Source organism: Nylanderia fulva, unplaced genomic scaffold (assembly GCF_048542155.1).
Source record: "Nylanderia fulva isolate GAGA-0341 unplaced genomic scaffold, ASM4854215v1 Scaffold23, whole genome shotgun sequence".
Taxonomy (NCBI): domain Eukaryota; kingdom Metazoa; phylum Arthropoda; class Insecta; order Hymenoptera; family Formicidae; genus Nylanderia; species Nylanderia fulva.
The window spans coordinates 2,408,453-2,422,327 of NW_028190293.1; the positions used below are offsets into that span (position 1 = coordinate 2,408,453).

General features: G+C 43.9%; 1 protein-coding gene across 1 annotated transcript; it reads left to right on the forward strand.

Annotated features, from left to right (window-relative positions):
* The first annotated feature begins 2,070 nt into the window (after nucleotides 1-2,070).
* On the forward strand, nucleotides 2,071-5,820 carry vvl (ventral veins lacking). The gene has a single exon (XM_085483047.1). The coding sequence runs from the start codon at nucleotides 3,306-3,308 to the stop codon at nucleotides 4,662-4,664; it is 1,359 nt and encodes a 452-aa protein (XP_085339173.1). The 5' UTR covers nucleotides 2,071-3,305; the 3' UTR covers nucleotides 4,665-5,820.
* Nucleotides 5,821-13,875: the final 8,055 nt, after the last annotated feature.

The following is a 13,875-nucleotide window of genomic DNA, read 5'->3' on the forward strand; positions in this document are numbered from 1 at the left end:
TTTAGCGCGTTGAATCTATATATATGAATATATAATTTCTATTAGGTAAATCTCGATGAATTCGAGCACCCAGTCAATTTATAATGTTTATTCCTAAAAAATATATTAACATTTTTAAAATCTTCTTCTTGAGATAATTCGAATCACGAGGCAAGAAAACGTAAGGGAGAGATATAAGTTATCGTTTCCTTTTTTTTAGTATTTTTATTGTAATGCTCGAGAGATTCGCGTACGTCTCGTATAAGCGATAATTAGCCGCGCTTCCTCGCACGCGCGAGCAATAAAAGAAAAAAAAAAGGAAAGAAGGAAGTTAGCGGCAACAATAACGCGAGCGAGCGTGGCCACAGGTGCGAAGGCGCGCAAAGCCAGTCGGGTAGTTGAAACAGACTACGACACAGGAGGATCCCGCGGCACACGATGATCTAACTCACCCCTTCTGAGGGGTGGCTGGCACGTACTGCATAATGCTGCTACCTGTGGCTCTCATTTAAATGTACTAAACCTCGCTCACTCGCGCGTTCATCCCCCTCGTCCTCTCCCTCCTTTTCTCTTCTCAATACACTTATTCGCTTTCGCTCATTCACTCGCTTTTTGTGTTTGATTCTTGATACTACTCCCTCCCGCGGGAGGAATTTGGCGATTAACCATCTCGAAGTACGAGGTGAGTTGAAAATTCTGCGATTTTGAAAGATTGGCGAATATCGCAAATAATGTGTTCTGAAAATTCTTGAACAATATTGAAGTATATATAAATCTGTGCATCAGTTTTTTTAAGTTCATTCGTCATACAACTTTCTTGGGTTTATTTTCAACGTAGCTGTCATCATTTTTCTGAGAGAGGGAGAGAGAGAGAAAGAAGAAAATTTTTCCGTAATCATAAATCGAGATTTCGGACTGGGATTAAACTTTTTAGCTTATTCCTCTTTGCTTCTCGCTACGGTGCGAGGTGCGGAATATCGATAACGAAGGCGCGCGTAATCAGCGGACGAGTCGAGACCAACGATTACCCGTACACCTGTTGCACCGCGAGCTACGCGAAAAGGAAATGAAACTGTCGACGAGCAGGATTGTACCGCGACGGTGCCTGAAAAATTGATCTTTCGCTCGCGTACGTGACGAGTATGCCATCGTGATTCTCGCGGAACAATCGTGATGCAGTAGAGTAAAATCGCGTATTCGGACGGTTGTTCTAAATTGGAAAATGAGAAGGAAGTGAAGATTCTGCGACTATTAATTATATCTGGATAAATAGTTATTTTCTATACGCATATTATCGTTACTTTAATTAATATAACGTCTTCCACGCGATGCGAGCCTCGTGAGGCTTCCACCGGATATATTCTCACAAAGATATACTTCGTTACGAGGACAGGAATATCCGAGGTATCGCGATGTGCCTCACTATGCATACAATTATCCGTAGAAATTAGTACCTGTTGCATGCGTGCGCGTGTCATCGGGAGATCACGACAATGTTCATCGTGATCGGTGAAAAATGAAAAGGAGAAGAAAAAACGACACAATATTGAACGGAACATAAACGTAGAGAAGATGAACTGTGTGCACATCCGAGAAGAAGTCGCGAGGAGTCTAGGTCATGACAGGACGGACGTGAAACAGAGTTCTGTCGCGTGGAGTCGACAGCTCGAGTCATGCTTCTCCGAATCGCCGCGAGAGTAACGGAACGCGGCGCGGTTGCGGTGCGGTGCGGTGCGGTGCGGCGCACGGTGCGGATGCGGCGAGGTGCGGCGCAACGCGGCGCGGCGGCGGCAGGCAGCAGCAACGTCGACGGCATCAGCGAACGAGCATCGTTAGCCAGGCGAGAGCGTAGTCGAGCGACAACAAGAGGGGGTCGAGAAGGACTGGTGCCTGGGGTGCCTTGCCTGCCTTCGTAGGCAGGTCTTATTCAGGTTCCGCCTGATGCTGACGTACATCGACGGCCACCTTGCGAGGTCGACCAATCAGAAGCGGCATATACAAGTTTGGAAGGGATGAACATGACGGTGGCGCGCATGACGTACCTCCACCACAAGCGGCTCCGGGAGCCTCGGGAACCTCGGGCGAGCTGCGAGGCGAGGCAGTCAGTCGCTCTCAGCTACGACATGCATAACGCATGAAAGCCCGAGCGAGATCTTTCTAACCCGTCTCTCCTCCGCCGCCATACACACACACATACACATACACATTCACATACACTCTCTCGCTCTCTTTCTCTCTCTCTATCTTTCACACATATACATACATATTCTCTCTCTCCCCGTATTCTCTCACCCACACTCTCACGCATACACGTATACCGTATGTATACGCACACGTACACTCACGTAAAGAGAGGGACATCCACCGCCAGAAGGAACACACACGCACGACATCATATACTTACTCTACTCCCGTCGAGTTGAGTCTCTTCCGTTCCGCGATTACCGTCGTACGTCCCTTTACGCCGAGCCGGTCGGTCGCTCGCTCGTTGCTCGGTCGTCGGTTCGCGGTGGCAACCCCCGAGTGCAGTCGCGACGTGCATCGTCATCGTCGGTTCGCGTTTACCACATCGGGGCCACGGACACAACATCAGTGTGGAGTAATCCTCGCATCGCCGTAGACGTCATCGTCGTCGTCGTCGTCGTCGTCGTCGTCGTCGTCGTCGTCGTCGTCGTTTTCAAGAGTGATTATTCGAATCCCCACCAGGGATATGTGATCTCGGCTAAATCGATACCCTTGGTCGCGAGTGACTTTTCGACTCGTCTCGTGCCGCGAGAAGAAAGGAAAACCGAGTGCTGCGACAAGGCGGTGCTCCGATCCACGCTTTCCTTCCGCGGGGATCCACCCCGTTGGAGCCGAGACGAAGAAGACGATACGTCGACGCCTTCTCCGCGGACTCGATGTTTCTGTATCGTCGCGTGCATGACAATCTTGAGAAACTATGGACGAAAGTTCGTCGAGAGCGATGACCAGCTTCGTCTGGTATTTAGTGTATCATCGCGAACTGTGGACTGTGCCACGAGTGATCAGTGATTAAAAAAAAAGAAACTGCCTCTCGATCGTCGTATAAGGTGACTAGAGACATACAACCGATAACGGTCGAATCTAAGATCCGCGAAGAAGGCGCGAGGAGACTCTACCGCGACAATCGATATCTTCGTGGAGATTTTGTGAAAAAATCTCGATCCTTTGATCTATATCGACGGATCCATCAACGTTCGGAGGATTCTTTCTGCGAAAGGGGTGCGCGCGAGAAACGTGGGCGTTCCACGGCGTGGAACCACACCGAGAAGGTTTCGCGAAACCTCTCGACGAGCGGGAAGTAGATGGCCGCTACCACGTACATGCCGATTAGTAGCGCAGTGTCTACCGACCTGGATGGTGGTTCGGGTACAACGATCGGAATGAACATCGCCGTAGGTGGCTATTCCTCGGGTTCGCCCCGCAGCGCCGCCGACGCCGGGGAGATGAAGTACATGCCGGCGCCGCAGCATCATCACCACCATCACCATCACCATCAGGTGAACTCCTCGCCGTCGCCGAATGGACTCTCGCATCCGGCGGCGAGTCTCTCGTCGGCGAATCCCTGGGTGAGCCTACAACCTGGCAGTGATCCCTGGGCGGCTTCGATGGGCATGCACCACACTACCCATCATCCGCATCATCATCCTCATCAAGCTAATGCGAGTCTCGACGTGAAACCGCTGACCGCGGCAGCCGCGGCGACCGCGACGGACCAAGGTATGCACCATCGAGGGCCGCATCAGTCCCCGGGCATGGCCTCGCCGCATTCTTGGCACGCACCGGTCGTTCCGTCGGCGCATTACAACCCTAGCGGTGGCGCGGCCTCGCCCACTACCCTGCAACAGTACCACGCGGCGATGAACGGCATGCTGCATCAGCATCCGCACCAGCATCCGCATCAGCTGCACAATCATCAGACCGGATTACCTCACCACTTGAGGGACGCGCACAATCACAGTCCACCGTCGGGGCATCCGCTGCACGCGGGACATCCCCTCGACAGGGATCACAGCGCCGGCGAGGAGGACACGCCGACGTCGGACGATCTCGAGGCCTTCGCCAAGCAGTTCAAACAGCGACGCATCAAGCTCGGCTTCACCCAGGCGGACGTCGGTCTCGCTCTCGGTACGCTCTACGGCAACGTCTTTTCGCAGACGACGATATGTAGGTTCGAAGCTCTACAATTGAGCTTCAAGAACATGTGTAAGTTGAAGCCGTTACTACAAAAGTGGCTCGAGGAAGCTGACTCGACGACCGGCTCGCCGACGAGCATCGACAAGATCGCCGCCCAAGGTAGGAAGCGGAAGAAGAGAACATCGATAGAAGTATCCGTGAAGGGCGCGCTCGAGCAACACTTTCACAAACAGCCGAAACCCTCGGCTCAAGAGATCACCTCGCTAGCGGACTCGCTGCAACTCGAGAAGGAAGTCGTCAGGGTGTGGTTCTGTAATCGACGGCAGAAGGAGAAGAGGATGACGCCGCCTAATACGCTCGGCGAGGGTATGATGGAGGGTATACCGCCGGGTCACCAGGGCCAGGGCGGCCTTCATCAGGGTTATCATCCGCAGGATCACCTACACGGCTCGCCCATGGGCCACAGCCACAGTCCACCGATGCTCAGCCCACAGGCTCTTACGGCTCACTCGCTTGCGGCTCACTAGCGTTCGCCGGGGCCTCCCCCGTTGGGCCTCGCGGTAACCTCGCAAAACTCGACAAACGTGTCGTCTACGGCAGAAACGACGACCCTGCCGCCGTTCTATCATCACTACCTTCAGGCGCGCACCGGCAGTTATACGACTTCGTAGCTGACGGATTCACGGCGCCCTTTCTACCTGCCGGACGACGGCGCGCGTTACCGAAACGAAGGTACGAAATGGTGGCTTGTTCAACGAGATTCAACGGGGTTCAACGAGGCCGAGACCGGTCTACCGGGGAGGCTGAGGAGCTGACGCGTTCGGTCGGAGATCTTTTCTCGACCTTGACCGCCAAGCCCAAAGTAGAAGATTAAAGCTCTGGACGAAAAGGAGCGAGGAGAAAAAAAATCGGGATACGAGAGGATACGTCGATGTCCCGGTGATAAGTGATTATCTTCTCATCTAGGAAGAGATCGTCAGTGATGACGTTCCTCCTTCGTGCGGTCAGGTCGGGGCCCGTTCGTCTGTCTCGCGGAGTCCGAACTGGACCGCGGACTTTGTTGCCTGTTTGCTGTTGTTATTGTTGTTCTTTCGTCATCGTTGGTGAACGGAAGTGAATTTACTCGACGGTCTCCGACGGGAAGCCGAAGAAGGATGGTTCTAACAGGGTGCGCGAATATGCGGACTCGGGCGAGGGTGCGGCGAAAAAGAAACGGAGATGTGTCTTCATCTTCTTCTCTCGCCCGCGAACAAAAGCGGGGATCTCGAATATCGGACACGAAACATCGCGTCGCGAGGGTGTCTTTTTTCCGTGCGCGTGCGATTTTCCCGCTTATCGTCCACGAAGGGAGTCTGAAAATTCGCGGGACAATTTTACGGGGCGGACGAACGGGCGACAACAAGAGAACGTTAGGGGACGAAGTGTTGTGTTCGCGCGGGATTTGCTCGGAGCAAACTCGGCGGATGATGTAACATAAGTATAAATATGGACTGTAAATAATGTACTAGATAAAGCTAGTAAGTTAAGTGAGAAAGAGAGAACATGAGTCGTCGTCGTCGTCATCGTCATCGTCGTCGTCATCGTCGTCGGCGAGCGAGAAAAACAGACGCAGGAGCTGGAATAAACGGAGGAGAAAAAAAGATAATGAGAGATGGCATGGAGAGAGAGAGAGAGAGAGAGAGAGAGAGAGAGACAAAAAATATGCGGCGCGACGAAGTAGAAGAAAAAAAATGAGGGACAGTTTATATATAATAAAAGGGACAGGATTGTCCAAACGCAAATACATCGAAGAGGGAAACACGTGTCGGAAAAGCGCGTGCGAAATCCTAGCGAGATGGCAAGACAGATACCCCCTCGCGCGAAAAACCCCTTCTGTATAAAGAGTAAGTATACATAAATCTATATGTGTATATACACACGAAAAAAAATCTATATATATATTTATATGATATATATATAGATGATATATTATTATATATAAATTATAGAAAAAAGGATATATATGTATATGAAAACGCGCGGAACGTGTGACGATACATTCGAAAGTCTATGTATAGATTGCAAGGTTTTAGCTATGTTCTTATCATTATTGTATTATTATTATGTTTATTATATTACACATTACTCTATTATATTATTATATATATTATCATATTATTATTATTATATTATTGTGACGTTCATTGTCTGGTCTCGAGAAAATGTATAAAATGTGGCAAATCCGGCGTTTAATCACGCAGTGATCTTATTATTATTATTGCTATTATAATATTCGCCACCCCATTATTATTGTCACTTATTATTATTATTATTATTATTATTATTATTATTATTATTGCGATTATTATAATTTAATTATTATTATTGTCATTGCCAATATTATCGATACCTGTTGTAACGCCCGGGAGTCGAGCGCGAGAATCATCTCGTCTTCCATCGCTGCCGGGCATCGAGTATCGAAGGACTCTCTTCCTCTCTCGCTCTCTCAATCTGTTTCCCCTTGCCTCTCCGCTTGTCGTTTCATTCGTCTTCTCTTCTGTCTGAATTGTTTTTTTTTTTTTTTTTTTTTTTTTTTTTTTCAAATGGGTTTAGGCAGATGCGAAGTTGACGCACGCGATTCGCGCGCAGTATCATACGCTGTATTTTACGTCACAAAGTGTGTAGTAGTATTAAACGATGATAAACTATATGATTTACGTGGAAGTGTGTTATCAATCGCCCGATCAGATTATCGTGTAGTGTTTGTATTATAAAGAATAGTACTATCCGTCGCGCTCATATTTATTCTCTCCGTTGTTAGATCCTACATAATGTATTTCAAATTTCGACACTACGTAAGGCGACGAAAAAGTCGCGGAATATAATATTTAAAGTGCTGCGAGAAAAGAGGGTGTATTTCTCGCATAAATGGTATACGAAATTTTAGATTGTTCTTATACAAACCAGCTGCGCTTCCACCTATAATCTTCTTTAGTTTGTCCGTCGATCGTTTCTCTATACGTATCATCGTCTCGCACACAATTTCTTTTTTTCCGTTGCGTCTGCGAATCTCGAGACACGCATAATTAATTCACTCGTGATATGAAATAAAGATGACGAAGCTGTCACTCTTGCCGTCGGTAAAAATTAAGTTCACACTATATAGTATTTAAATGTTAAGCGATCGGAAAATGTAATAATAAGAATATAGACGAGAAATTTTTCCTTTACATGTGTTTCATATGTGATAAATTTCAAATAATGACCAAAAATTCACCCATCATCGTATATTGTTATTACTGAAGAATGTATATGTATAGCAGTCAAAATATTTTAGACTCTAGACAATCGTAAAATATGTTTTTCCTCTACGAGATATTTACTATTGACACAGGAATATCTACTTAATCGAGTTAAAATTCTCAGCGACATTTTATTCCGTAAATAGTTGTAGGTTTTTTACTCTACAAAAAACAAGCATGACATTAGACGCTCTATGAAATTTAAATTACGTCTCGAGGAGCCACGCGCGTACAAAATCGGGACGAGATCGATCGATCGTATGTTTGTTTTTCTGTTTTTGCTCTCGCGCTTCGTCAAGGTTTCACTTTCCGCCTTTTTTTGGTGTTGTTTTAAAACCGTTCGGCGCGGAGGTGGTCACGTGTCTCGTGCATCCCCATCCTGAGTATCCACGCGCTTTTTTGTGCGGCTCTCTGTCTCTTTCTCTCTTTTTCTCTCTGTCTCTCTCGCTTCAAATCAATCGTGTTGACTAATCAAGCATATCAACGTTTTCCAATCTGCTCTATAATATTTGCTGCATAATTCTCGCGCCTTAACAATTATCGATGATCTCGCGATTGTTCTGAATACGCATTTAAGAGATGTCGGAAAAAGATCCCCTTCGGCTGTCTCACCTTCTCCCAGTGTCGCTTTGTTCAGCCTTTTTTTACCTATCGAACTCTCTCGATCGACTCTCCGCCTTTTTTCGCGATTCTTTCTCGGCGTCGTATGAAACGCGTAGGTGGTCGCAAACTTCACAGCGCCGACGCGCACCTTCGCTCTCTCTCCGGCGATTTATTTTCCACTTCGATCGTTGTGTGGTACTTGGTTTAGTCGCGCCGATGTACCAACAATGTGCCTACGCAAACGCGGCGTCATCTCCTTTTCTTTTTATTCATCGGTAGACTCGTTACGCAGCGTATCGCGCGAATTCATTTGCCTGGCGTCATCGTTGTTGATGCTGGTATGTCTGACACAGTTGCTGTTCCTCGCCTTGCCGTTTGATTTGCTAGACTTTTTTTTTGCGAAATCTGACGTTGATATAGCAGTGAATAAAAAACAAAAAATGATTTTCCAAACGTTAACTTGTTGAGTGTCGGAAACACTGTTATACAACTTTTTCTAATTTTATTTGCATAACATTGCACGATTTATATTTATATTTTGCATATATTTCCTCGGTCGTTGTAGAATACAATGCTTAGAGTAACAGAAAGATGATAATAACATTGACGACTCATTATCACTTGGGTCATCGGAAAAAAGCACACTCTTCAGACGCGGGCGGGTTCTTATTTGAAGAAGGTAGTTCAACGAACCCGTCGTTAGTAGTTCCAACAAATCCGTCATCGTCTATTAATGCCCGAAACACCGCGTTGACATTACGCGATATTTACCGAAATACCAACGAATAATTTATACGCTTCCGCGGTGTCGTACTTGCGTCTGGCAGTTGAGGTTGCGTAACGACGTACACTATAGGTGTATATAAACTGGCCGGTAAACGCGTTAATAACGGTATCTACTTGGCGGGCTAAAAGAGTCGTTTAGGGGCGCAAACGCGGCTTGTAATTCACGGCCCAATTTGGGAAGAGAGAGATATTTTTATGGGAACGCGCGGCGATCGTTCCATGGGAGCGCGCGTCATGGGGACTTTAATAAGAAGGGCCCACCGTAAAGCACTTCGTCGAGGCCTACCGCACCGGGGACCAGATTGCTCTCTGGAGCGGCATTACACAGCCATCCCGCTAATCATCGTAATTCTTGATCGTTATAATGCGCTTAACGCATCGCGGCCCGTTCATTTCCGTAATTCCTTCATGTTTCGATAATGGCGCAGTGTCCAACCTTTTGGCCCTGTCAGACCCTTTAAGAATATTCAACCTCGCGCCTTTACGACACGTGATACTAGATTTCGAAAATTTTTAAAATGCCTATATGAATCTAGTTTTTACTTTCGCTAATATTTATTTAAAAAATGCATGTTGTTTTTTTTTATCAATATAGAGAAAATGTTGTAAAAGACTCCTCTTCGAATCTCTCCACTTTTGTGGATCACATATACGTTTACTCGTCTGATAATTTGTGTTCTAACTTTATCACGAGCTTGAGAGTTTAGCTTCTTTAACTTACGATTGATTGTTTTCCCCTGCGCATCATGAATTAACGTCTCCTACAAATCAGTTAACGCGTATTCGCTCCTCGTGTGCTATCGTCCGAGCATTAAAGGTCTTATCTACGACTATCACACAGTGGCTTGTTCACGGCGGAGGTATATTTGCCTAGCGGGACGAGGCTTTGGAATTTTACGAGATCCGATATTAGACCGTCCATCCTCGTGCGAAGATAGAGCCGTTGAGTCCTTCCTGCATTAGCGACGCTCGTTAGCCTCCTCGTTCATTGGAATACAGTTGTCCTTCTTTGACGTAATCGCCGCGCCGTCGTCCGAGAACTGGTGAAATGCTTGTTAGGTCCATTTACCGATTCCGGCGAGGATATGTAATAGAAACGTTTCCATTTTCCCGCAGGTTCGCTCCAAGAAATTTCAGACATTACATCGTCCGACGTCGTTAAGCTCGCGCTAATGTTCTTCTCGTCAGTCTTCGTGTATTAACAATGCCTTTCCCTGAACGTTCCCCTTTTATCCACACACTTGATTAGTCTCTCTCGATAATGACGGTACAGAAACGTTTATATTTCGTGAATTGATAGTCGATTTAGAAGGACCCACCAGCTGCAGGGTGTTTTTGAAATAAATAGTTGAAATAAATTATAGTCTGAAATAAATTATGCAGTTTGGCTCGTTGACTGGATCTTTTGATTTTCTACTCTTATCTATATATAATTCAGTGAATACAAATATGTGTTTTCGTGTGCGAAGGAAATTCGAATAAATTTAACACATGGCGAGAATCTCTCATAACAGTTTCGTGAACTCTCGGATTTATATTCGAAAAGATTAAAAACTCGCGTCAAATCTCGGAAATTTGCTTAAGCGTACCTGATCTCTCGTATACTTATTGTTAGTGTGACGCCTTATTTTTTCTGCTCAAAATAGCGGCTTTATATATACGTATATTACATATACGATAATGACATTCGTGATGTTACGTATGTTATTATCAGTCATAGCTTCTGTGATTATTTGCTCAATTGGCCGCTGATGCTTATCACCTTCTTGTTCTTTTCACTTATCTTCTATATCGCGATGTCGAATATATATATATATATATATCTCTTCGACTTCGTTGAGTTTCATTTTGCGCCTCGTGAGATAATTAGAATTGTCGAGAAATAGTAATCGCCTATGAAAAGTTTCACTTTTTCTAAGAGATCACGTTGAAAGCATCGATAAAGATCCTGTTAATGACGTTTTCATACATTTTGTTGTTGATTAAACCTAAATGTTGGAAAAATCATTATCAGCGAAATGTGTCGATGATTTTAATTATAAAACTGTTTAATTTCAATGACAAGTGCAATCTTGATAATTGTGATCGATAAGTGAACACACACATTGCCGTGATGTTGAATTTAAAAATGGTAAATTGATTTCTAAAATGCAAAAATCGCGTATATATATGAATGATATGCGAATTGACACGCGACGCTCATTATTAAAGTGATTCAAAAGATTTTCACTTGCGCCATTTGCATATACATGTGTATATTTTTTTTATATACGCTGTTCCGCATAATTCAATTGACGCTCGTGAATTATAAATTCCGCGTTGCGGAGATTGCCCTGCACGTTGATTTTATGATGTGATCTTTTTTATTACCGCATAAAAAGTTATTAGCGAAATAAATATTGTTAGAAAAATATTCTTTCGAGAAGCGCATCGGCTACAAATCTTTCGCATTAGTCAATTAATTATATATTATATTGTAATGGCAATAATCGTGTCACATTAACAAGCCGCATAGAAGATATGTTAACAAAGAGTTGTATACGTGATATGTATATTTTTTGATTATTATTTGTTACTGCATACTACTTCTCATAAGATTTTTTCTAAGAATCTTCAAAAAGAAATATTAATATTAATATTTTATATTAATGAAATGAGAGAACCCAATATAATTTTTCCCCATAAAATCTGATCGTTTTTTTCTTATACGATTTTATTGTTAGATGTATAATTCGATCGAGAGAGAGAAAAAGAAAAACGGGTACACGGCCGGCAAAGTGATTTTGTTATGTCGACAAACGATTTTACTTATTGATATCGAGGCGTATGACTGTGAGAATCATTGCGAGACCGACGGACGTTTATAATTTAACTCTCGCGTATAAAAAAATGGGCGTCACCGGGATCGAAACTAACGGTGATCGATCGCGCTGGATGAACTTTATTGGCTGAACAATCGGACTGTTCGTTTTTTAGGGCACCAAAACAGGAGCGAGAGAGAGAAAGAGAGAGAGAGAGAGAGAGGAGGAGAAAGAGAGAAGAGAGAGAAATCGATGCGAAATTGGGAAACGATGAATGAAATGTTTGTGCAAAATTCGACGTTTTTTTTTGAAAATGTAAAAAAAAGATGTGAAAAGCGAGCGACAGAAATGCGACAGGTGCGCGCGTGCGATTGGTGAAAAACCGATGTCGATTGTTGCGAATCATGACGAACAATGTGTTTCGGACGCATGAAGGTCGAGGAGCGCAGTTGTTCGTTAAGGAAATTAAGGAAATCCTTTTCCGGGCGGATCGACGCGCGCGAACGCGAAATTGGACAATTGCTAATTGAATCGTTCTCCGAGAGACAGGCGTTTCTCTTTTCTTTCCCTTCTTACGAAGTCAATGGTACTTAATTATTTCGCGAAACAACCGCGCTCTTCGATTCGATCTCGCGATCAGAGAATGAAATCGGTATAATTTCGCCAAGTTCAATATTTCTTCGTTATATCTCTTTGTTAAAATATTGAATAATATTTCAAATAAAGTTTACACGGGAATATTTTAATATAAAATACTATCTTCTATATTTCATGTTTTGTGTTAAACTTTTATTTTCTATTTGAAACATATGTTTTTGAGAAGATTCTATAATTTATATATATTTTGTATTTTATATTTAAATTTACTCTTTTTTTTTTACTTGAAAATTATATTCTTGCACGTGTGCGGGAGATGTCAAAATGTAAACTCGTAAAAATTACACCGATTTCGATAGATTTTAATCCCCGATCTCTCGATGATCTTTTTTTTTTAATATTAATTAATGCGGATGCTGCAAATTGCGAGCGATGTGCACACAAAAGAGAGAGAGAGAGAGAGAGGCGACAAAGAGACATGTAAAAACTTATAGTGATACACGAAATCATTAAACGATACGCATTTGTAAACAATTCTTTCCTCCCGCCCATCTTTTCTCTCTAATGCTGTATATTATTAATATAATTAAATCTTAATTATTATTAACGTAAAAATAAAAATTTGGCGAGTGATGGTGAGCATACGTTTTGTTAGAATGACGGAAGCTAAATTACTACTGAATTTCGATTAATAAACGACATGAAAGTAATACAATATACATTTGGCATTTTTTATTTTATTTGCCGGACCATCATCATCATCATCCGTGATTGGGAAATTCTCATCTCTCTCTACCTTTTCGATATTCTATCTACATCACTATAATAAAAATCTGATCTTGTCTTACGGATTTACTATAAATTACTTGCTGTACCATAATGCGCGTATATATTTATATATGTGTGTATGGGATCCAATAAACGCGAAATATTCTATTTAGTCTTGGTCATTGGTAAGAATTAATTCTCGATGATTGATAAGCGTTTTCTGCAGATATGGTCGTACACTCAGTAGGCATTCCAGATTAAGACTCTTCTAAAGGAATCCATTCGAATTTTACGGAAATGAATATTGACGCGTCATTGATCAATCAGCTGTTTAGTATTTCATCGAGGTTAATTGATTTTTTTCGCGGAATTTTTCTCCCTTCGTTGAATCATTGTGGGCGAACACTTTTACTCTCGCGTCTCATTTCCATCCACGATGTATCCATGAATAATTACAGCAAAAGTTCATTCGCGCGACTTAACCGTGGCGTGATATTGAAGTCTTTCATTGCATTAATTAAGAGCTTAATAAGCAACGTGAGCGACACGAGAAAACGGCGAAAAAGAAAAAGTGTATTCGCGCGTACAATCGATCGAACCTTATAATAACTCTTCATCTCTCCGGGACCTTTTCCTCGCGATTGTCTCTCGCGTTTCCACGAACCGAAGTACGGTTCTCTGCTTGTCGATCGACGGCGCGAGGGAGGTACCTCGCCCGATCTCTCGATTATTCCATCTCGTACACCGCATCGTGTGTAATTATCACACGATATGATAAAATTGCCGCGACGGCCAAGTGACAAGCGGAATAATCGCGTGTCGCGGAAAGAAACACGCCTGCGAGATAGCGAAATTGATTAAGCGTCTTTTGTAGTATTCTTGGGGGACGGGTATATCTCATT